Raw genomic sequence first — 21631 nt, 5'->3', positions numbered from 1 at the left:
AAGGCGATTTACTGTCATTGAGGCTGTCCTGTCATTTGACCATGGATAACCATCCTCGCGCTGCCCAAGTCAATCTCTTTGAGGTTGACAAATTTCGTCTTCTTTGCAAACTTCCAGCCCACAGCCAAAATGATGAATAGCAAAACGACGACGTAGTTCTGGAAGAATGCCTCGACATCCCAAGGAGCGAAAGACGTCCACCCCTGGAAAAAGATGAAGAACGTGTTGCCGGCTAGGCCCAAGTAGGCACAGAAACGCCAGGCGGGTGCTTGAAAAGGAAGGACATCGGCGCTAATGTTCTGTGCAGCAAGGGCCATCCTCAGACGGATATGATTGAGAGAAATCAGACCCCCTGTGATTCACAAGTGTTAGTGACGATCTCTGTATGGGAAGCGTAGATGGCTTACATGTGATGAAAGTCGCTACACCAGTGATGGAAATGATCCAGGTGTAGACCACACCGGCTCCAGACGACAGGTTGAGAAGGGACAAGAAGCCGATAAGATTCATGACGACCAGAGAGACGACAGGGACACCGTTTTTGTTCGTCCACGCGAATATCTTGGGAGCTTGCCCTTCCTGAGCGAGGCCGTAGAGCGTGCGCGAGCCGACGTAGAGGGCTGCATTGATGGCGGAAAACATCGTGACGAGGATGATGGCGTTGACGACATGCGCCCCGGCGTTCGCGCCCACTCTCGTAAAGGCGATGACGAACGGCGACCGCGCCGTCTTGCTTGTCGCGGACAGCAGGTTCGGGTCATTGTAGGGCACGGTAATGGTAAGAAAGAAGATGCCCAGCAGAAAGATGCCGCAGATGCGCCATAGTACGGATTTGACGGCCTTCGGCACGTCGCGCGCTGGGTTGGCCGACTCTCCCGCAGTGAGTCCGATCATTTCGGTGCCGCTGTACTGCAGCGCTGCAAAGACAAAGACTTTGAAGACGCCTTTAGCGCCGTCGGCGAACGCGCCGGGATCATGGTAGAACTTGAACCCAATCTTCTCGCCGCCGAGGACGCCGGATGTTATGAGGATCGCGCAGAGGAAGAAGGCGAAGATGGCGAGGATTTTGACGAGGGCCAGCCAGAACTCTGCTTCGCCGAAGGATTTGACGCCGAGGAGGGTAAAGGCGAGGAAGAACCACCTGCAGGGTGCAGCTGTTAGCCTAATGAACCCGACAGCTTACAGGGCGAGAATTTTACCAGAAGATCAAGATCCACCCCCATCTCGGAACAGCAGTCTCCCAGTATGTCAAGACGAGGCCCAGATTGTCTGCATCAAAGATCAGCTTTACCAGACATGATATGACAACTGATAATATTCTTACTGTATTCCGCAATGATGATTCCAGCCCAAAGAAGCCAGTAATTCCAGCCGAGCGCAAACCCAACAGCTGGGTCAACGAAGGTGGAAGTGTAATGCGTGAAAGAACCTACATACCGCGACAAGCTGTTAGCAACTCAATCTTGATCGGAAGCGAACCTTGTAACAAACCTGACAGCGGAATGAAAGCACCGAGCTCGCCCAGGGACTGCATAACAGCCCAGAGCAGCACGCCGACAACCGTGAAGCAGAGAAGGAGTCCCGCCGGCCCGGCGCTCGTCAGACCCGTGCCCATTCCAACAAAGTACCCAGGCCCAATGACACCGCCAATAGCGAGCATCATCTGCACCAACAGAACCGAGTTAGCCCACAACAATCGCTGAAAACACTGGGTCGTCAGCAATTCGACGCACCAAGTGACGGCCTGATAGCCCTCTATGCAGGCCGGGTCCGCCGCCCGTAGTAGTCGCTGTCTCCCCATCGTGGGCAGTCGATGTTTGCTTCAACGCATTGTCGTCTTTTGACTCAGCTTTCAAGTCCGCCATTTTCAATCGTTCGATATAATGAAAAAAGTCGTCCGACCTAGGAAAACGATAGTCGCCATCTTAGAGCTGGGTCAGGTCTTCAGTGTATATACAATGTCGAAGAAGACCATCGTGGCTAACAAAAGATACTTTGGGCCGAGTCAACAGTGAGCCGTGCTCTTTTAGGAGCTGAAGTTGTGGCGGATAAGGGGCCGAATGGGGGGTGGGCTAGCGCCAGCCATTTGGGCCGAGTCATATCTCAGAACCGCGGGGATGGATGGGTTGAGGCCGGCAGATCCCTGATTCCGCGGGTGTCTGCTGACGTTGTTCACGACAAGTCTTTGATATGCAAGTTGATCTTGACTAATCACACGCGATATTCGAGTTGTATAATACGACCACTTGTTATCTCTTGTTGTTGCAAATCCGACACCATCACCGTCAATTCCGTGTCGTCTCCGCTACTCTGAGCTGAGTCAATTTGACTTTGCCGAGCGACTAGACAGCGGCTCCGATGGTAACGGCAGACTTGCACCCGAATCATGGCAGAAGACCATTTCCGTTCGTCCTTGCTTTGTTGAGCAAAGAAGAACGATTGCCCAGGCCATTTCAAGTATCCTCTCCGACCCGTTCAAGGATCGGCAGCAACCTGTGTGGCGACAATGCCTCTAATGCTGAATATTGCAATGATGTGAGGGAATTCCCAGGAGATAAGATTGCAGGGAACATTCAGGCATCAGGAGTGATGATGGTCCGGACACGAAAGCGAACAGGCTGTATTAACTATGTACAAGAAAGTATCATGTATGTCTTAACTAGATCAGGCAAAAGAACCTCTTCCCCGCGCAGCAGGCCTCGACTGTGTTATCATTGACTGTGCTTCAGCTTGTTGTTCGAATTGTCTAAGGGCACTAGACTCCTGTTGATGATGGTGGTGATGGTGATGATGGTGATGGTGGTGGTAGTGGTGATGGTGATGCACGACTTGCTGTGGCGCGGTGGGGTATCTGAATATGTCTGCTGGGAGACTTTGGCCGAAGTCATCGGCGAAAAGCTCGAAATATTGGTTTGGTGAGGGTATTGACAAGTGATTATGGGATGAGGAGTGTGATGTAGCCACGGCGTTGTAGTCAATCGTGTTCATACTTGAGTTTGAGGACTGTGGTGGCCGCATAGGTCTCGATCTGGTGGCTGCCCCTCGAGAACCGAGTTGTCGACCAGCAAGCGGCACTTCCGGGGTAGTGTCCCATCCTGATCTAGGTGGTGTCGAAGCGCAGTCAGAGCTGTCGGACGACACGCCTTGATATGATTGGCGTTGGGTTGCTTCGGTGTCTTCAATGATGCCTAGGGTATTGGCATCATTGTGCCCTGTGATGTGAGACTGCGTGGAAATCTCTGGGAAATGTCCGGGATCTGAGACAAAGTTCATGGCATCATCTGCCAAACTTGTATTAGTGTCCATCATGGCCGTACTGAGGTTGCCGAGATCGAGTTGATTAGGCATTTCTGTATCGATTCCAGCTGATGGTGTAGCCAAGTCCTGGGTCTCTGGTGAGATACCATTCTCACTTGCTGACATTTGGCACGCTGTTGATGACGGCGTGCTAGTTGAAGGCGAGCCCTTGGAGTGTCGGGATAGTGCCCTCCACCTATTGCGACATGTAAGGGGAGGGCGGCCGGGTAGCTTAGCCGATATTGCGGACCAGCGGTGACCCAGTGTCTGGACGCCTTCCCTAAGGATATCGTCTTCCAAGGGACTCCAGTGACTCAGACGGTCTTTTGCCTGAGGGTTGAGGATGTCGTTATATCGCTTGGCGCATTGGTCGTCTTTCCTTCCAGGTATTAGAACAGCTGGAGAAGATGGTGTTAGAAGAAGCCAGATGATTATCAGTAACAGATGCCTGCCACTCACCGATGTCATGCCAGGCTGGACCTAAACGGTTGTATGCTGACAGCAGGACCTGGTCTTCTTGTGGTGTCCATCTGCCTTTCCTTAATGACGGGTCAAGTGAGTGGAACCAACGTTTGCGACAGTCCTTCATGAGTGGTTAGCTCTTAGAGTCTGCTCTCAGGTTACATGATCCTGCCGGTGTAAAACGTCCTCACCTTAGCAGTGCGATCTTGCAGGCCTGCGGCAATGTCCTTCCACCTGCTCTGCGGGCCCCTTGCGTCACCGTAGTGCGATACAAGGGCTTTCAGTATCGCGTCCTCGGCTGGTGTCCAGATTCTCCGCGGCCGAGTAGCGGCATTAGCAGCTTCGGAACGGGGGGAAGAGTCCTCGAGCGACATGGAGACGGGCGGAAGAGGGACTTGTCGGTATATGTGACAGACCGACCTTGGTCGATAAGATCAAGGGCAGCACCGGCGGCTTTGAGGGTCCCTTGAGTGACCAGACTCGCCAACCCGTTCTCTAACAATCTCGCCTCCGTGTCTGCGCCTATCTTCGGAGACAAGAGTCCCCTTTTTTCCCGCCCTGCAGCTTATCTCTGGTCCCCCCGCAGTTTCTTTCGGGGGTTCCCCGCATTCTGGGTGGAGATATGACTCGGCCCAGTCCCGACAGGGATTGAGGATGATTGGTGAGACCGGACGACACTAGCGGCACCACTTGACCCGGCCGGGGGAGGCCGTGTCATGCCGATCCGGACGGGCGACCGAGTCCTGGTTGACTCGGCTTCGGAGTGCGTCTCAGGATATAAGCAGATATCCGGCGAAGCCATGAGGTTGCCACTTATGTACCCTCTTCATCATTCTCTCTTCCTCGTCCTTTGTTGTCTTCAGTCGAGGTTCCAACACCATGTCTTCTTCAGAGTATCGTCATCCTCTTGACCCGGCCACAGCTGAGGAAATCCAAGTCGCCACAGACCTCGTCAAGAACCTATTCTATGGCATTCCTCTTCACTTCAAGGCCGCTGGCCTCGACGAGCCTCCCAAGCAGGAGATGGTCGCATACCTCAAGGCGGAGCATGCAGGAGAGCCTCTGCCAGAGATTCCTCGTCGCATCTTTGCGATCTGGTACATCAAGCGTTCTCCTCGTCTATTCGAGGGCGTGATCGATGTCACAAACAAGCGAGTCATTCAGCACGAAGAGCTTTCACGAGACTTCCATGGGCCTGTCGACCGTGTCGAGCTCAACGAGGCGGCCCAAGTGGTGATGGCCAATGCCGACGTCCACAAGGAACTCGCACGGCTGAAAATTGACAAAGCGAATGTTGTTCTTGACCCATGGGACTATGGTGTAGATGGCATCGACACACAAGAGCGCATGACACAGGTAATGATGCATCCCGCCTCTGTATGGAACATTCTCTAACGCATTGCAGGTTTTCATGTACATGAAGAACCCAAAGAACAACGATGTTGACTCATCGCACTACTCTTTCCCTCTCGACTTCATGGTCATTGTGGACTTGTGTACTATGAAGGTGAAGAAGATCATCCGGCTACCCTTGGGTTCAGACGAGAGCACAACAGAAGGAATGGACGATATCGCACACCGCGAGACAGACCCTGCTGAACCCGAGTACGACCATCGTCTTCAGAAGAATCCTCCTCGAACATCTATGAAGCCATACAACGTCATCCAGCCTGAGGGAGCGTCTTTCACTGTGAAGGGTCACCTCATCGAATGGGAGAAGTGGCGTTTCCGCGTCGGCTTCAACTGGCGCGAAGGTTGGTCCATCAATGACCTTCAACATGTTCCCATCCTAACCAATCGCAGGCTTGACCCTGCATGACCTGCACTTCATGGATCGCAGCACATTTTACCGTCTCTCCCTGTCCGAGATGTTCGTACCCTACGGAGACCCTCGAAGCCCCATCTATCGCAAGGGTGCCTTTGACCTTGGCAACGTCGGTGCCGGTGTGACTGCAAACAATCTTCAGCGTAAGCCTTTTCTGTCATTTCTCAATGCGAGTTGCTAACACTTGGTAGTTGGATGTGACTGCCTTGGTACTATCAAGTACATCAGCGGCTGTGTTGTTTCAGCCGACGGAAGCCCAGCTCCCCGCCCCAACGCCATCTGCATTCACGAGATCGACAACGGCATCCAATGGAAGCACACCAACCACCGAACCGGTAAGGCCACTGTGGTCCGCAAGAGACAGCTCGTCCTGCAGCAGATCATTACCGTTGCCAACTATGAGTACATCTTTGCTTGGATCTTGGATCAATCAGGCGAGATCTCCTTCGAGACAAGAGCTACCGGTATCCTGTCCACTCAGCCCATCGACAAGGACTCCAAGGTTCCTTGGGGAACCCGTGTTGCCGACGGTGCCATGGCTCCATACCACCAGCATCTCTTCAACGTGCGCATCGATCCCGCTGTCGACGGCCACCAGAACACCTTCACATACACCGACTCAGTAGCCATGCCTTGGGATGAGAAGCTCAACCCACTAGGCACGGGCTACGTCAGCAAGGAGACTCCCGTGATCCGTGCCGGACCCGTCGAAGACAGCCTGAAGGATGGCCGTGTCTTCAAGATCGTCAACGAGAACATCCAGAACCCCGTCTCCCTGACTCCGGTTGGCTACAAGCTCGTCCCCATTCGTTCGCAAATGCTTCTTGCCCAGCCTGGTTCGTGGCATTGGCGTCGCTCTGAGTTCTGCGAGGCGCCCATCTGGGTGACCAAGTACAAGGACCGCCAGTTGTTCCCGGCGGGCGACTACACCAACCAAGGTCTCGGCGGAACCGGCATCAAGTCGTGGACGAAGACGAGGGATCACATCCCCAACGATGACATTGTTATCTGGCACACCTTCGGCTTTACGCACAACCCTCGCGTTGAGGACTTCCCCATAATGCCCGCCGAGATTGCGCAGTTCCATCTGAAGCCTTACAACTTCTGCAACTACAACCCTACCAATGATGTGCCGCCTTCCAACCAGGCTTTCAACAAGAGCACGCTGTTTGAAGAAGTGGGGAAGGAGGGACAGAAAGGTTCATGCTGTGGTGCGGATACACCTGCCGGCTCGACATCTAGCAAAGGAGAAGGAGAAAGCCCGTTTGTGAAGGTGGCGCTACCGGACAATACCAAGTCTTGAATCATCATTGACTCGGGAAACAGGTCTAGACATACAAAGGGACTCTGCTGCGAGTAGTAGAACTTTTGCAGGACAGTGTTAATGTTCATCTCAAGTATTGTCTACTAATATTTAGTCCTTATATAGGGTATATATAACGTCCCACACCCACTTTTAGCTACCCCCCACATTTAGCTACCCTAAAAATACCTTACCGCTATAATAACTACTAACTTTAACTTTCTATAACTTCACTAATTTTAATTTAATTACCCTTATTTTTTATATATATTTTCTTTTAATTAAGATACCCTAATATACTAAAAATAATATTAACTAAGCTCTTAAAGCTATTATATATAGTACTAATATAAAAAAAGCTATATTTAAATAAAGTATATTATAATTAATACTAAAAAATTATATAAAAAGTTATTAAGTAAGGGATATAGCTTTTTCTAATCTATAAAAACTCTTTATAAACTAGAAAAGCTATTTAGTTAAATAGGTTTAAATTTAAGCTACTTTAAGCTTACTTCTAACTTATTAATAACTTAAAGATTTTACTAAATATATCCTATAGGTCTATAAAAACTCTTAGTTTCTTAGAAAGAACTAAGTATAGTTTTTTATTAAGAAGAACTTATTTATAAAGGTCTAAAGAAATAAAGTAATTAATTCTTAGTATATTAATAAAGCTTTAACTAATATAATTAAGTAATAGTTTAAATACCTTACTATATTTAAAATTATAGCTATTAAAGTTTCTAATTAATATAATATAGATAAAACTAATATTCTAAAAAGTAGAGGATTAAATAGGTTTATTCTTAGATTATTAAAAACTTATTCTATTTATAAGAAATAGTTTAAATTATATATTTAGATATCTCTAATTAAATATATCTCTATAACTAATAAAGTACTACCTCTACTTATTATATATAAAAGTAAAAATATTTAGTAGTAGTAGTTTTTTTTAGATTTAATATTATATAAATCTTAAAAGTTTATAGCTATAGAAAATAAGTAGATTTTAGATTTTATAGCTATTAAGTAGTTAATAGAGGTTTTTATTCTTTTAATTTAACTAGAGGACTTCTTAGAAGTTAGATTATTAATCTTAGATAGTTATAGAAGCTATAAGACTACTACTTTTATATATATATACTTTAGGAATAAAATATACTTACTATTCTTATTAGTATATATATTATATATCTTTTAGCTACTTAATTAGTTAGTTTTTAAACCCCTTAAAGTAGTATATAAAAAAAAGTTTAAATTACTAACTAAATAAAATATTAATATAGTTATAAGTAAGAGAAACTTTATTATATACTATAATAAAGTATATAAAGTAGCTTTAATAAGTAAGAATATTATTAGTAGTTAGAAATAGATTAGTTTATAGCTTATTAATATAGCTAAACTTCTTATAAGCTCTCTACTACTTAAAAATACTTTAACTTTTATTAAATTAGCTAGTTAAGTTTATAAAAAGCTCTCTAATAGTAAAATAAGTAAAAAATAAGTAGTAGATATATCTATAGTTCTTTAGTTAACTCTTAAGAAGAAAGATAAGTTTTAGGATTAGTTTAGCTTATTTAGTAAACTAGATAATAATAAGTATATATAATACTTATTTTTTTAAAAGGTTTAGAAAAGTTTTAATAAGAAAATATACTAATTAGTAGTAGCTTAATAAAAAATTAAAGTTTTATAAGTAGAAGTTAATACTAATAAAGCTAAAAAATAGAAGAAAGTTAAAATAAACCTAAATTTAAAGTTTACTAATATTAAAGCTATTTAGAAAGCTTAAATTGAAGTAAGTAAACTTAAAAATAGTATAAATAAATCTAATAAGTTTGAAAACCTTAATAATAGTAAAAGTTGTATTATTATAGTATTATAATATATATAAATATTAGTTAAAGTTAATATATATAAATATAAAGGTATTAAAAATGGGGTGGCTAAATATGGGGGGTGGCCAAAAGTGGGTGTAGGACGTTAGTTGTAAAGGCCTATAAAGAACTTGAAGACGAGATTGAGACATGATACCACGACAGTTGCTGCGCCAATGTGCAGCCTAGTTGCTGCTTAATTACTTTCGGCTAATTATCTGAGTATTGCCTGTGACGGCGTCAGTCAGCCTATTTCAAACTTCCTTTCAATGTGGTCAAATAGGGTGTTTCTCTCACCGAAACTCCTTAAGAGTAACGTCATGACAAGACTTTTGAAATGAGGCATTGGGGCGTTTCTTGTCTTCACTGTAGCACATTGTGATTGCACAACTTACCTAGTCAGGGACTTATTACCGAATACAAGTGGCCTTAGATTCAGTAGCACACCTCCAGAATCTAGTGATGCGATGCAGATAGCGGGAATGGCTTTTACTCTATCATCTACACGTGAGAATACAAGTGTATTTTGCTGCTGAGTTTGTGTGAAACATGCAATTCTTTTTCAAGTATAAAGTTCTAGCGCAACCACCTCTCTCTTCGAAAGAAATCGCCATAATCCTCACCCCAATCAACTACGATTACTGAAACTTACTCGAAGCAATTTGCATTTCTTCAGCCTTCCTGGCTACCTTCGTCAATATTCTTTCTACAAGATGACTCAAACACGCGTGCGTTACTCCATCCAAGAGTGGTGAGACAAGTATGCTAATGGCAGTGACCGCAACACTCTGGAAAATCACATCAGGGCTCCGCAAGATCCAAGCTCTCGTGCGGACGATGGAAACTCTTTCTTCACCATAGCCGGATACCACGGAGAGCCTTTCGTTCAGGAGAATCCTGAGACAGGCCAGTCAAGACTGGTAGGGCGGCTATTGCCAACATAGTACGGTGCTCCTTCCAACCTGGCACCGAGCTTATCTCCTCCGGCTGGAGGATCTAACTCTTAGCGGTACTCCAAGCATGCCAGCTATCAAATAGTCCGCTACTCGCAGTCCGGTCTGATCTGCAACAGCGAGGATAGAGAAGACGCCCTGTCTCGCAACGAAGAAATCGCCGATCCCAAAGAAAATATCGAAGATCTCAACATTCATGTCCGTGCATGGCTGGATGGAACCATTGTCATCGACGTCAGCGGAGGTTAGACGAATATGATGAGGGAATCAAGGCCTACAGCATGTCTTCCGAGGACGGACACAATGACATGCATGTCGCTGTTGGCGGCTTCTTCCAGGGAAGCGAGTACAAAGCCAATTCCATCCATGGCACAAACGGATACATAGGCGTAAACGAGACTGCTACATGTAGCTATGATCCCATCTTCTAATCCGTCACTTTTTCATTAACTACCTGTTCTAGACTTAGCAGCAAGCTCGCAACTTTACCGCCGAGGGAAGTCTGACTCTTCTACCTGATGATAAGCTTCTCGTTCTCGACGATAACAACGAAACCGGAGACCAAATCGAAAATGGACTGCACAGCCTCAGCGGTCCCAACGGTCCTCATACCAAAGCCCCGAGCCTCGAAGCCCCTATCGAGCCATTCCAGGGCCTCTATGGACTCTTCTGCACCTCGTGCACGATTGCGAACATCACTAAGTTGGGTTGCACCTCCGGCTCAAGCTCTTGCAACATGCAGAGGTCGCCGCCTGGGCTACCCACGCCCGTTCCGGGCACTGAAGAGGATTTGTTCATCTGTGGCTCGTGTGACTCCAATAAACCGCGCCGACTACAAGGCATCTTTCGTAGTCCATCCCTGTGGTATGATGGACGGCAAAAACCACGAATGATGAGTTTTGCCACTTTGGAAAGTGAACCTCTGATAAAGGGCAGACAGAGGAAGCCAAGACGGACAGCTTTCGACCTGGGTGCTGCTCTGTCTGTGTGTGATTGGCCGCCTCATTGTCTTGCACTCCCGTCCATTTGGGCTGACCCGATTGGGCTACTCCGTCTCACTTGTTTTTCTTTTTCTACTTGTACCTCAGACGTACGCCTTATTTTTATCCACGTGTCCAGAATTGATTTAATCGGCCGCTTACCCCGCATGTTCTCGACGAAAGAAAATCTTTTCTTCACCTCCCAAACCAACTCGCTGCCCATCGTAGCATCATTGTCAGTGGGGATCAACCCGCCTACGAGCCCCATTCAAGAGACACAGAAAACAAACATCCGCAAATACGCCAGGCGGACGAATTCTGTCGCTCGCTCAAAATGAGCCGATGGCATCGAGAATCTTGCTCGACCCCGATGATTATCATCAAACAGCGACTGCCGACCTGCGAATCCTGTAATTCTTCTCCAGACTTAGATGCAATTGTTTCGGCGCAGTCAGCACAGAGGCTTGCTCCCTCAGTAGTTCCTCCCGACGAGCCTTATGGTCAGCTCAATTTGTGGTGGCCGCCATGCGTGCCATACGTATCAAAGACGCCTGCCACAGAAGTGATTGGGGACGGATCTTCCTCAGGCTCTGCACCGAAGGCAGACTCCCTAGCCAGCGGCATGCACAGATCCCAGTACGCTTCCTGCGATTATGTCTATTCGTCGCAGATGCAAGAGAGTCAGTTGCGCTTGGTACGCCTTGCCTCCGTGGATGATATCGATGCTCCTGTTCACGTCAACCTGGAGATCCACGACGATGAAAGACACCCTGATTACGATACCGTCTCTTACACCTGGGGTGGAGAAAATGGGGATAGCACACTTTGTCGACCAGTTTACGTGGGCAAGTACTGGGATGTTCTCTTTCAAACCCAAAACTGCTGGGAGATGCTACGATACCTTCGGCCGCGCAGAGATCTACGAACCCTCTGGGTTGATGCCATTTGTATTAACCAACGGGACTTTAGCGAACGAGAAAAACAGGTCGCAAAGATGGGACTGATCTTTGAAGGCGCTGTGCGGACAGTTGTATATCTGGGTCCAGATTTGGTTCTCCCAACATCGATATCTTCACCATACCCTCGGCGTCACTACCTACAGCAGTTAGACACACTGCCAATGAGTCCCAGTCTTCCTCACACACATCTGCGGCGCTCTGAACGCGTGACTTTAGCTACTTTGCTAGAGAGGGAATACTTCCAGAGGATTTGGGTCATACAAGAGCTCCTTCTCTCTCGCGACATTACGTTCGGGGTCGGCGACGTGGAATTCACCATTAAGCACCCAGCTACAGTAAAGCCATGGCCCAGCGAGTCTTTCAAGAGCAGCGGAGTCCTGTGGCTCGAACACGTCACACAAGGAATCATCTACGAAGCAGGAGAGAACGTTGTACTTTCTGCGGTGGATCTTGCGTCAGATTCAAAGTCTACTGATCCTCGCGATAAGATATTCGGTGTTTTGGGCATGATTCAAAACACATCAAGACTCGCACCTTCTTATTCGATATCTTTTCGGCACCTTGTGCTTGGTTATTTTGCTTACTGCCTTGTTTTGAAAAAGGACTTGCGGGTCATTGGACATGCCGCTGGACGTCAAGCATCCGCAAATATGCCTTCATGGGCCCCCTCTGCCTACGAGTCCGAGACTAAGGCCCCCGCTATACCGCGCTTAGGAGTTGACAAACTACTGTCGATGCTTGATTCCGACGAATTTGCCGCGGCCTTCAAAAGACATCATTGTGCTGAGAGTTCAACGAGTAGACGCGACCCAACACAAGGTTGGGAGAAGTTCGAGCGATGGGTGCCGAATGATACAGACCAAGTCTGCTGGAAAGTGCAGTGTAGTCAGAACCTACCGCCGTCTCATGATCCACAAGATGAGTTCACAAATTCCAGCAATGAACACAGCCGTACTGGTTTCGGTCAACACTGGTATTCTCATGTCAAAGTTGACACACTTACCGGAGCACTATTGGACCTGACCGCGCTTCATATTCTTTGTTTTGGTGAGGCGGACTTATGTTTGGCTGATACGCACCATGACGAAAATGTTTATACTTACGTTTTCAAAAGCGAAGAGGGCTCGCTATTGGTGTATTCGCAACACGCATGCTTCGAGTCGCCTACTGATTTGTCTCAAACCCATCTGTTCGCTCTGTGCGAAGATTTACGGTTCGAAGTACAATTTGGCGGTGCAGTCAACTCGAGGTTGTGTATATTGCAATCTGCAGTCGATGAAGACTGTTTTCGATTGATTTCAGCGAGTGTGTTTGTGTGCTTTCATACCCTTGACCTTCGACCGTGGAGACGTCTGGACAGCTCTTGGGGATGGTGCCTATACTGTGACGACAAGGACGTAAAACGTCGGTACATGCGGGTTGCGTACGATGAGAGGTGGTCTACGGCTATCCCATTGCTTCGGCAAGAGTATGTTGACGAAACACTCGGTGCAAGCCACTGGAATTATTGGAAACATGACCCACAAAGGGAACACCGTCATCAAATCCTGTCGATGAAGGAGCTATGTGGAGAGCTTGCTTCCATTACACAACGATTGAGAAGGAAATGGATCTCTGAAGACAGTTCATCGCAGGGTTGTCTGAAATTCCTAAGTTTCGATGGCCAACTCGACACGCCGGTTTGGATAACCTTTGCGTTTCCAGGTGTAACAAACCCGAGAGACTATCTGCACATACTACATGCAGCATTCCTCGTCGAGAAAGGTTTGAAAGGCTCTGTGGAATCATTCCTTAAGCTTTATCTTCGTCTCGTGGAGAGGTTCGAACCTAAAATACTTGAAGGTCTATCATCCACCAATAAAGAGACAAGGACTATCATCGGTTCTGAGACACTAGTCGAACTGTGCTTTAAACCTCACCAGCAATCTATCATTCGAGATGTTGTCGATCTTGCGTATCCATTTGGGTGAGTATCTCTCCAGTCATATGAGCACAATACCCATCACAACTAGGATATACTAACAAGTGGGAGGGAACTTAAGAATGCTTCCCAGACGCTTCATCGCGCTCACATCTATCCCTCATTTCTGGTAGTAGACAGGCGTGTCGTACCCCAAAGCCGCAGAGTCTTTCGTCGCTTCACTCATCAACTAGCTATGATGCCAGGATTGTCCCAGGCTAAGTGCAACCCTCGAATCTTCACTGTGGACGACTTTAGATCTATGTCTAACGGACCGCTTTCCACCATTCGCGAAATGGTGCATGATTCTGAACAACGAAATATTCATATTGCATTCGATGTGGGCTTTCTCATGCTCTGGGCACAACTGCATCCGTGCACGGCGGCTTTTAGACGCCTAGCGCCATATTGTCGAAACGGAGAAAGCGTGTTGACATTGTTCCTTCGAGATCCCACACCAGAGGATGCAAATTCCGTTGTTCCATGTTGGCCAGATATCATTGACGATTGCTTTGTAATCAACAAGTCTGCGCGTCTAAGGAAAATCACTGTTTTGTGAGACGAGAAGAGTGCAGACATTTAGTCCCTTAACGGCATTTGTCAGTCTAGAAGCAAATGCCCTCTTTTTGGGGTGTACTACAAACTTGTAACTTTCACCTTTTATATGCCCAGCTTCTTTCTTCTGTCTATCTTCATATCTGTCCATGTGTTCACTTTGTAACTAAAGAACTATGCTGTGACGTATCAAACTAGGTAAGTAGTCTAAGTGAGAGGGACACGTTTCGTGATGTAGTGCTGCGGTGCCCCCCGGGATACCACACGTACACCACCACATGTAATGCCTACGGATGTTGCCAATCAGTCCAACTTCATGGAATCCGACCCCGACTGGGAACAGCTTCCAAAACCACACGGCAAAATTGGAAAGTAAGGGTTAATTTACAGTTGAAACCCAGAGTCTTGGGTCGCCCTGGACGGGAACGTCGGTCAAGCTCCCGACAGATATTGCAATATCAGCCGGACCATCATCCTCCGTCGGTCCACTCAAAACGGCTCCCATAGGATCCTTCTCACCGTCCAGGTCAATCTAATTTGCCAAGACGTAGTAGTGAACCAACAAGCATAAATCAGTTAGCCAAACATAAAACAGACCGCAGGATCACGGTTGACCTGTTGCCGCCGTGGCGGTCTTGGCCATCTGGTCATCTGGTCCAGACGTCCAACCCGTGCCGCCATCGACGGCTCCAGATTCCGACGCAGAGGCGAATAAGCGAGAGATCCCAAGACCATGGGAGTCCTCACATTCTTTCATCTATATAAACTCAACACCATCAAACCAGCATGATGATCGTTCCACATCCCCAAGTCCCCATCCTACACTCTCTTTCCGAAACGCTCCTTCACCCGCTCTCACAATGAAGCTCCTACTCCCCCTCCTCTCCGCCACCGCGGCCTCCGCCCACACAATCTTCTCCTCCCTCGAAGCCGGCGGCGTCAACAGCGGCGTCGGCGTCGGCGTCCGGGTCCCCTCCTACAACGGCCCCATCGAGGACGTCACCTCCTCCTCCATGGCCTGCAACGGCCCGCCCAACCCGACCACGCCCACCTCCAAGGTCATCACCGTCACCGCGGGCCAGTCCGTCACCGCCGTCTGGCGCTACATGCTCAACAGCGGCGGCTCCGCGCCCGCCGACATCATGGACTCCTCGCACAAGGGCCCCACCATCGCGTATCTCAAGAAGGTCTCCGACGCGACCACCGACACCGGCGTCGGTGGCGGCTGGTTCAAGATCCAGGAGGACGGCTTCAGCAACGGCGTCTGGGGGACGGAGAAGGTCATCAACGGCCAGGGCAAGCACACCATCAAGATCCCCGCGTGCATCGCCCCCGGGCAGTACCTGCTGCGCGCGGAGATGATTGCGCTGCACGGCGCAGGGAGCTACCCCGGTGCGCAGTTCTACATGGAGTGCGCGCAGATTAATGTTGTGGGCGGCACGGGGGCCAAGACGCCGGCCAACACGGTCAGCTTCCCTGGCGCGTACAAGGGCACCGACCCCGGTGTGACCATCAACATCTGTGAGTTGTCCATGTTGAGGATTTGGAGGTTGGGCTGTGATGCTAACTGTGTTGTTTGCAGACTACCCCGTCGTTACGTCGTACACCATCCCGGGACCCCAGCTCTTCACCTGCTAGATGGCTCAGGCTCAGGAGATGAGATAGGATGGGAGATATCATTGTTGAGACCTCGCTCACTCGTTTTGACTAGCTTCTTACATAAGGTCGTGTGACTCAACAGGAAAAAAGTCCTGATGGGAAGTGCTCGGCTGTAACTTCTTGTATATAGTTACCACATGTCAATACACTTTAGTTCTGCTACCGCAGAGGACTACACTAACACTGTCACCACCTCAAGATTTTGCGGTATTCCATTTCACACTCTCAACAGTTTAAACATGTTTGTTGAACTAAGGACTCAAAAGCCAAAAAGCTCAGTCAATCAATAATTATCAAGAGTTGAGATAACTAGCACAAATAACAGTTAAGATAATGAGGACAACATAAGTCAGTGAAATAGTACGCTTACGAGAGGGAAATAGACCAGTCTCTTCTGCGAAAAAGAAAACTTAGAAGGGAAGAAAGGTAGACAAGTCTCAAGTAGAGATGAAGAAGAAAAGGGTGAAACATTCCTCGGCGTATGTGGCGGTAGTTGAGCTCCAAGAGAAAAAAGACCGACAAAAAGGCAAAAAAGACAAAAAGATTTTGACCAGCATGGGGGTCGAACCCACAATCTCCTGATTCCACGGTGTATCGTAGTCAGACGCCTTGCCATTGGGCCAACCGGCCAGACAATTCAGAACGCCTGAGGCGCCCGTCTGTGGGAGAGGATAGCGCAGAGGCAGCTCATATTGCACGGGCTGCGGGAGCGCAATGCCGCAGTTTTGTGCGCATGAACGCTCGGTCAGTTGCGCAGTTTGGCCAATCGCGCAAACCCAATTGGAAGCTTGGTGGGGGCGGGGGGGTTTGGGATGAAAAAAATTTGTGCCCCGGCACGGCGCGAAGGCTAAATGCCGCAGCCCCTCCCGATGTCGGCGGGGTTTGGGGTCGACTGTCGAGGAAGACGGCCCCGCTTAGGTGACATGATGGTGGAGGTCTGATGAGATATCGCTTGGTTCACTACGTCCATTGAAGGCATTGAAGGATGAGTTAATGGGATCATGTCCGGCGCTGACTGCTTCCCTGGATTAATGAAGAGCAACACGATCGCAAGTGAGCACAGGATGAGGACATAAAGCTGACAATGTATGCGGTCTATTTCTCGGTTTGAAAGAGATATCTATGGACAAAGCCACTCAAAGCTCCCATCACCTTTTCATCTCGTCTATCTCGACAAATACCATATCAGGGGCAAACAAGACAACCCCTTAAACGCGGGAGATGAGGTCCTCTCTCTTGGGACCGGTGCCAATCCAGACACACTTGACACCAACAAACTCCTCGATGAACTCAATGTACGCGCGCGCCTGCTTGGGCAGGTCGAAGTACGTCTTGGCGCCGGTGGTGGGCGTGTTCCAGCCCTCGAGCTCCTTGTAGACGACCTCGGCCTTCTCGAGCGTCTTGAGGTCGGCGGGGAAGGAGGGCAGCTCCTCGCCCGTCTCCTTGTCCTTGTAGGCGACGGCGACCTTGATGGTGGGGAAGGTGTCGAGGATGTCGAGCTTGGTGAGGTTGAGGGCGGTGTAGTGGTTGAGGTTGGCCGAGTACTTGACGACGACGAGGTCGAGCCAGCCGCAGCGGCGGGAGCGGCCCGTGGAGACACCAATCTCGTGGCCGATCTTGCCGAGCTTCTCGCCGACCTCGTTGAGCTGTTCTGTGGGGAAGGCACCGCCGCCGACGCGGGTGGTGTAGGCCTTGACGACACCGACGATGTGGTTGATCTTGCGGGGGTTGAGGCCGAGCTGTGGATTATGTCAGAACAGTGTAGAACGGGTTGGTGATGGGTTGACTTACACCAGTGAAGACACCGCCGAGGCCAGTGTTTGATGATGTGACGAAGGGGTAGGTTCCGAAGTCTGGCATGGTTAGCTGCGAACGCGGTCGCGGTTGGAATGCTACCTACTCAGGTCAAGCATCACAGCCTGGGCACCCTCGACGAGGATCTTGGTGTTCTTGGCCTGCGCGTCGGCCATGATGGGGACGGCGTCAACGACAAACGTCTAAACCTAGTCAGCGCATGTTTGATCCTGGGCGAGAAAATGATCCATACCCTCAAGTCCTCTCTGTACTGCTTGAAGCGCTTGATCTCGTCCTCAATGTCGTAGACCAAAAGGTCGCCAAAGCGCTTCTTGAAGCCAGTGGCAAGCTGGCGCAACTTGCGCTCAAAGACCTCCTCATCGAACATCTCGCTGATGGTGATGCCGTTGCGGGCGGCCATGGTGCTGTAGGTTGGGCCAATACCGCGCTTGGTGGTGCCGATGCTGTTGCCGCCAAGCTCCTGCTCCTCGAGGCCGTCGACCTGGATGTGGCAGTCGGTGATGATGTGGCATCGGTCGGAGACGAGAAGGCGGTCGCGGATGTTCTTTAGGCCCTTGGCCTCGAGGTCGGCCATCTCCTTGAAGAAGGTGGGAACATGGACGACGGCGCCGGAGCCGATGAGGCAGATGGCCTGGGGGTGGAGGAGGCCGGAAGGGAGAAGGTCTGGGGGGGACCAGATGTCAGCCAAGGCATGTCATCGCAGAGGCACATGCAAAAGACTCACGGAAGTCGTAGCTTACACCGTTGGCGATGACGGTGTGACCGGCTGGGGGAGGCTGCTGTTAGAATGGTGTTCGATTGATGGCATCAGGAGCTGGAGTAACTCCTACCATTGTGTCCGCCCTAGGGCCATCAGCATGCCATTGATTATCCATAGAGTACCGCAGTCCCAACCTGAGCTCTGGCGCAAATCTGCGCGTCCTGTCCAAGGCTATGTGGAGGGTTAGAGGGCGAGGTTGTGACGAAGGGACCAAGGGCGCAGCTTACACATCAACCAGCTTTCCCTTGCCCTCGTCGCTGCGGGTGAGAGGATGTGTTAGTTCCAGAGTATGTAGAGCAATTGGCGCAGCAGGGTATCATGAACGGCGATCGTCTCCTGGTCATCGCGTACACCAATGGGGCCGGTGCGTGTACGCGTATTCCAGGGTGTATTCGGCGCGCTCGCCCTGCTGGCTGGGGCCATTGATGGCAAGGTAAAGCATTGGCATGGTAGAGCAAGGCAGAGAGAGAGTGTAAAGCAAATGTGCGCGTCTGTGGTGACAATGACGATGACATGACAGGACAAGAGGAAGGGCGGCGGAGTGTGACAGCTTACCCCCACTGGGCGCCGAGAACGATGTCAATCGTAGCCATGGCGTCGGGTAGTAGAGAAGAGACTGGAAGTGAATCCAGTGTGTATAGCGAGCAACAAATACGGTCGATTGGCCAAAGTATGGGTTGCTGCGATCGCAACGTCGGTCTGCGATAATCCCAAAAAAACAATCAGAAGGGAGAAGACGCGGGGTTTAAAAATTCCCATGGAGGGGCAGGTTTTGCTCCGGCGGGGCTCCAACTTTGCGCGCTCCACTAAGAGTCATCAGTGCACCCAAGGTACGCCTGCACCAGTAGTGTGACACCAGTGTGGGTGACTCTTTCCAATGGAATCCTTCAACGCGCCGCCGTTGCGCAATCGGAAGAAAAGTGTACGTACCGCGGTAATTACGTACCGATGGCCGACCACCACGCGGGACGGAACCGCCCGGAGTGGATGAATCAGGCAGGACCGGCAATCGGTCACGTGCAGCAGCTGGTAAAGCCATCCATGCTGAGCCACATTTCATACAGCCACATCACCAACAGCCACAGCTTGAGCCACGGCCGCCATCCTGTTTGCCTGTGTCTACGCAAAGCTCCCTCTCTTAGACCCTTCAACATTAGGTTCAATGCACAGAGGGATGCTTTTCGAATACTATCGCGATCAAGTCATCCGTTGGAAACGTTCTTTGCTACCCGTGTCTTGTCATTGTCAGTCACACCAAGGGCAGACTGTGTTGGGTTGCTTCCATCACAGAGCGCCCATTCCATGTCTCAATTCCCAGTACTAAAACGACACTCTCCCCCCCTCGAATGCTAAGATGAGCTTAACTGTGTTAGTCTTTTGGGCCCTGTGTTCCTGTGGACTCGTTTGCCCGTCATGTTGCCGAGCACCGAGTTGGAGATCCACCAACTGAACCCATCATCCATGTCCGCTGCCGAGCGCACCGAGGACGATGCAGTCTTCCTCAGTCTTTCTCACTTGTGTTACCAGTTTGAAAAGCTTTCTCGTACGAGACATCTGTTACTGTTTCTCCCAGCTGCTTTGCACAATTTTCTCCCAGCAGAGAAACTCATGGCAACTTTGAATAACTCAATCTAGACCTTCTACAGGCATGCACAAATGGGCCAACTTGCATCTAACGCGCACCAACGGCCACCTTCACGTGGCTTCGCCCGACAGATACCATCATGCCTCGGAAGCTTTGCAATTGGCCGAACAAGCCAGCGCTGCATCCCAATAAGCTCACCCTCTCTCGGATGTCCTACCGAACATGGCAACAAGGAATCCCCAGACCCATCCACCCATCTCAAGGCCAAGCAGCTGAAAATTTGCCGCCAAAGAACCAATCAACCCCCCTTGCTCGAACGCCATCCAATCTTATCAGATGGATCAGATAAACTTGCTCCAACCTCACCATCCCCCCCTCAGGCCATTATCAATCTAATCACCTTTTCCCAACCAATCATACCCCTCACGCCACTCCACAGCATGCTCAAAAAGACCATGGAGCCATGCAGCAGAGTCCAGAGATCTGTAACCGAGCATCCAGATCCGGCAAGGCGCTCAGCTGCGACCCCTGCCCGAATGGACTGTTGGTGCGCCGCCGGACCACCCTACACGAGCTTATTGCCCTCTTGCTTCACTCCAGCCGTTGGTGATGGCCTTGGACAGCTGCCAAGAAAGGACTGGTATGCTTCGCTTCTGTAAAGAGAGCGCCACAATGCAGGTGCTTGACTCTATTCAGTCTCCCTACTGGTGCAGGCCTGACTTTCTCGGGCACGTCGGATCGTAAAGGGCGCATATAGAGTGCGTGTACATAATAGAAGACGGTTTCCCACTGGGGGCTGCGAGGAATCGTTTCTTCTACGGTTTTTTTTCGCGCTTTTCCTATTTCTAAGACGACCTGCGATCATCGTGGAAACTTGTCAGCGTTCACCTCAAGTCCTCCCCAACCACACCCTCCACCATGAAGTCCTCTTACGTCCTTCTCGCAACCCTCGGCCTCGCCGCCGCCCAGCAAAAGTTCACCGACGTGATCCCAGAGTGCTCCGTCAAGTGCCTCACCCAAGCCGTCAAGGACGGAACCAAGTGCAGCAGCATCGACGACTCCCAGTGCATCTGCGAGGCCACCAACTACCGCAACATCTACACCGTCGGCGTCTCTTGCGTCCTTGCTGCCTGCGGCGGTGACGTTGCCACCGGTACGCTCGTCCCTCGGCCTGCTCCTGGAATACTCTATGAAGCCTACATCTGCGATAACGTGCTGGTATGGAAACTAACTTACACTCACACCATAGGTGAACTCCTCCCCGCAGCCGCCAAGTTCTGCCGCGAAGTCACCGGCGGAGCTTCCGCGCCCCCCGTCTCCTCCGCGTCCGCCGCCGTTTCCTCTGCCGTATCTTCCGCGATCGCCTCCGCAACCAGTGCGGCCTCCAACGCTACGGCTGGTGTCACCGGCACCAGTACCCCTATATCTAGTGCAACAGCGACTGGTAGTGGCGCTGCTGCTTCGGGAACCACTCAGGCTGGTGCAGCTGCTGGTGTTGGCTCAATGGGAGCTCTCGGTATGCTCGCATTGGGCGCTCTTGCTGCACTCTAAGTAGCATCTAGTCAAGGAAGAAGGGCACCAATTCTACTGAGATAGTTTAGCAATGTGAAGGGACAGACGAGACAACGCAAG

At 49.8% G+C, this 21631-nt stretch overlaps 6 protein-coding genes across 6 annotated transcripts; 3 read left to right on the top strand and 3 right to left on the bottom strand.

Moving 5' to 3' along the window:
- Positions 1-14: 14 nt before the first annotated feature.
- AGP3-1 (General amino acid permease AGP3) lies at positions 15-1865 on the bottom strand (the record flags this gene model as incomplete). The annotated part of the gene is made up of 6 exons (XM_036636125.1): positions 15-352; positions 408-1141; positions 1200-1269; positions 1325-1429; positions 1492-1663; positions 1734-1865. The coding sequence occupies 6 exons, from the start codon at positions 1863-1865 to the stop codon at positions 15-17; spliced, it is 1551 nt and encodes a 516-aa protein (XP_036498424.1).
- Positions 1866-2711: 846 nt separating this feature from the next.
- Positions 2712-4133, bottom strand: BAS1 (Myb-like DNA-binding protein BAS1; the record flags this gene model as incomplete). The annotated part of the gene is made up of 4 exons (XM_036636124.1): positions 2712-2872; positions 2991-3695; positions 3757-3880; positions 3951-4133. 4 exons carry the CDS (start codon positions 4131-4133, stop codon positions 2712-2714), a joined length of 1173 nt encoding a protein of 390 aa, XP_036498421.1.
- A 505-nt stretch (positions 4134-4638) lies between these two features.
- Positions 4639-6887, top strand: AO-I-5 (Copper amine oxidase 1; the record flags this gene model as incomplete). The annotated part of the gene is made up of 4 exons (XM_036636123.1): positions 4639-5115; positions 5165-5513; positions 5563-5727; positions 5776-6887. The coding sequence occupies 4 exons, from the start codon at positions 4639-4641 to the stop codon at positions 6885-6887; spliced, it is 2103 nt and encodes a 700-aa protein (XP_036498422.1).
- An 8153-nt stretch (positions 6888-15040) lies between these two features.
- On the top strand, positions 15041-15818 carry eglD-10 (putative endo-beta-1,4-glucanase D; the record flags this gene model as incomplete). Its single annotated transcript, XM_036636122.1, has 2 exons — positions 15041-15701; positions 15763-15818. The coding sequence occupies 2 exons, from the start codon at positions 15041-15043 to the stop codon at positions 15816-15818; spliced, it is 717 nt and encodes a 238-aa protein (XP_036498419.1).
- Positions 15819-17047: 1229 nt separating this feature from the next.
- CGCS363_v004272 (Adenylosuccinate synthetase) lies at positions 17048-19007 on the bottom strand (the record flags this gene model as incomplete). Its single annotated transcript, XM_036636121.1, has 9 exons — positions 17048-17578; positions 17631-17692; positions 17740-17836; positions 17887-18317; positions 18379-18420; positions 18485-18497; positions 18549-18585; positions 18642-18671; positions 18970-19007. The coding sequence occupies 9 exons, from the start codon at positions 19005-19007 to the stop codon at positions 17048-17050; spliced, it is 1281 nt and encodes a 426-aa protein (XP_036498420.1).
- Positions 19008-20917: 1910 nt separating this feature from the next.
- Positions 20918-21550, top strand: CGCS363_v004271 (uncharacterized protein; the record flags this gene model as incomplete). The annotated part of the gene is made up of 2 exons (XM_036636120.1): positions 20918-21152; positions 21249-21550. The coding sequence occupies 2 exons, from the start codon at positions 20918-20920 to the stop codon at positions 21548-21550; spliced, it is 537 nt and encodes a 178-aa protein (XP_036498417.1).
- Positions 21551-21631: the final 81 nt, after the last annotated feature.

Source organism: Colletotrichum siamense, assembly GCF_013390195.1.
Source record: "Colletotrichum siamense strain Cg363 chromosome Unknown KSG_Cg363_contig03, whole genome shotgun sequence".
In the NCBI taxonomy this organism is placed as follows: domain Eukaryota; kingdom Fungi; phylum Ascomycota; class Sordariomycetes; order Glomerellales; family Glomerellaceae; genus Colletotrichum; species Colletotrichum siamense.
This window is presented reverse-complemented; position numbering and strand designations above follow the sequence as displayed.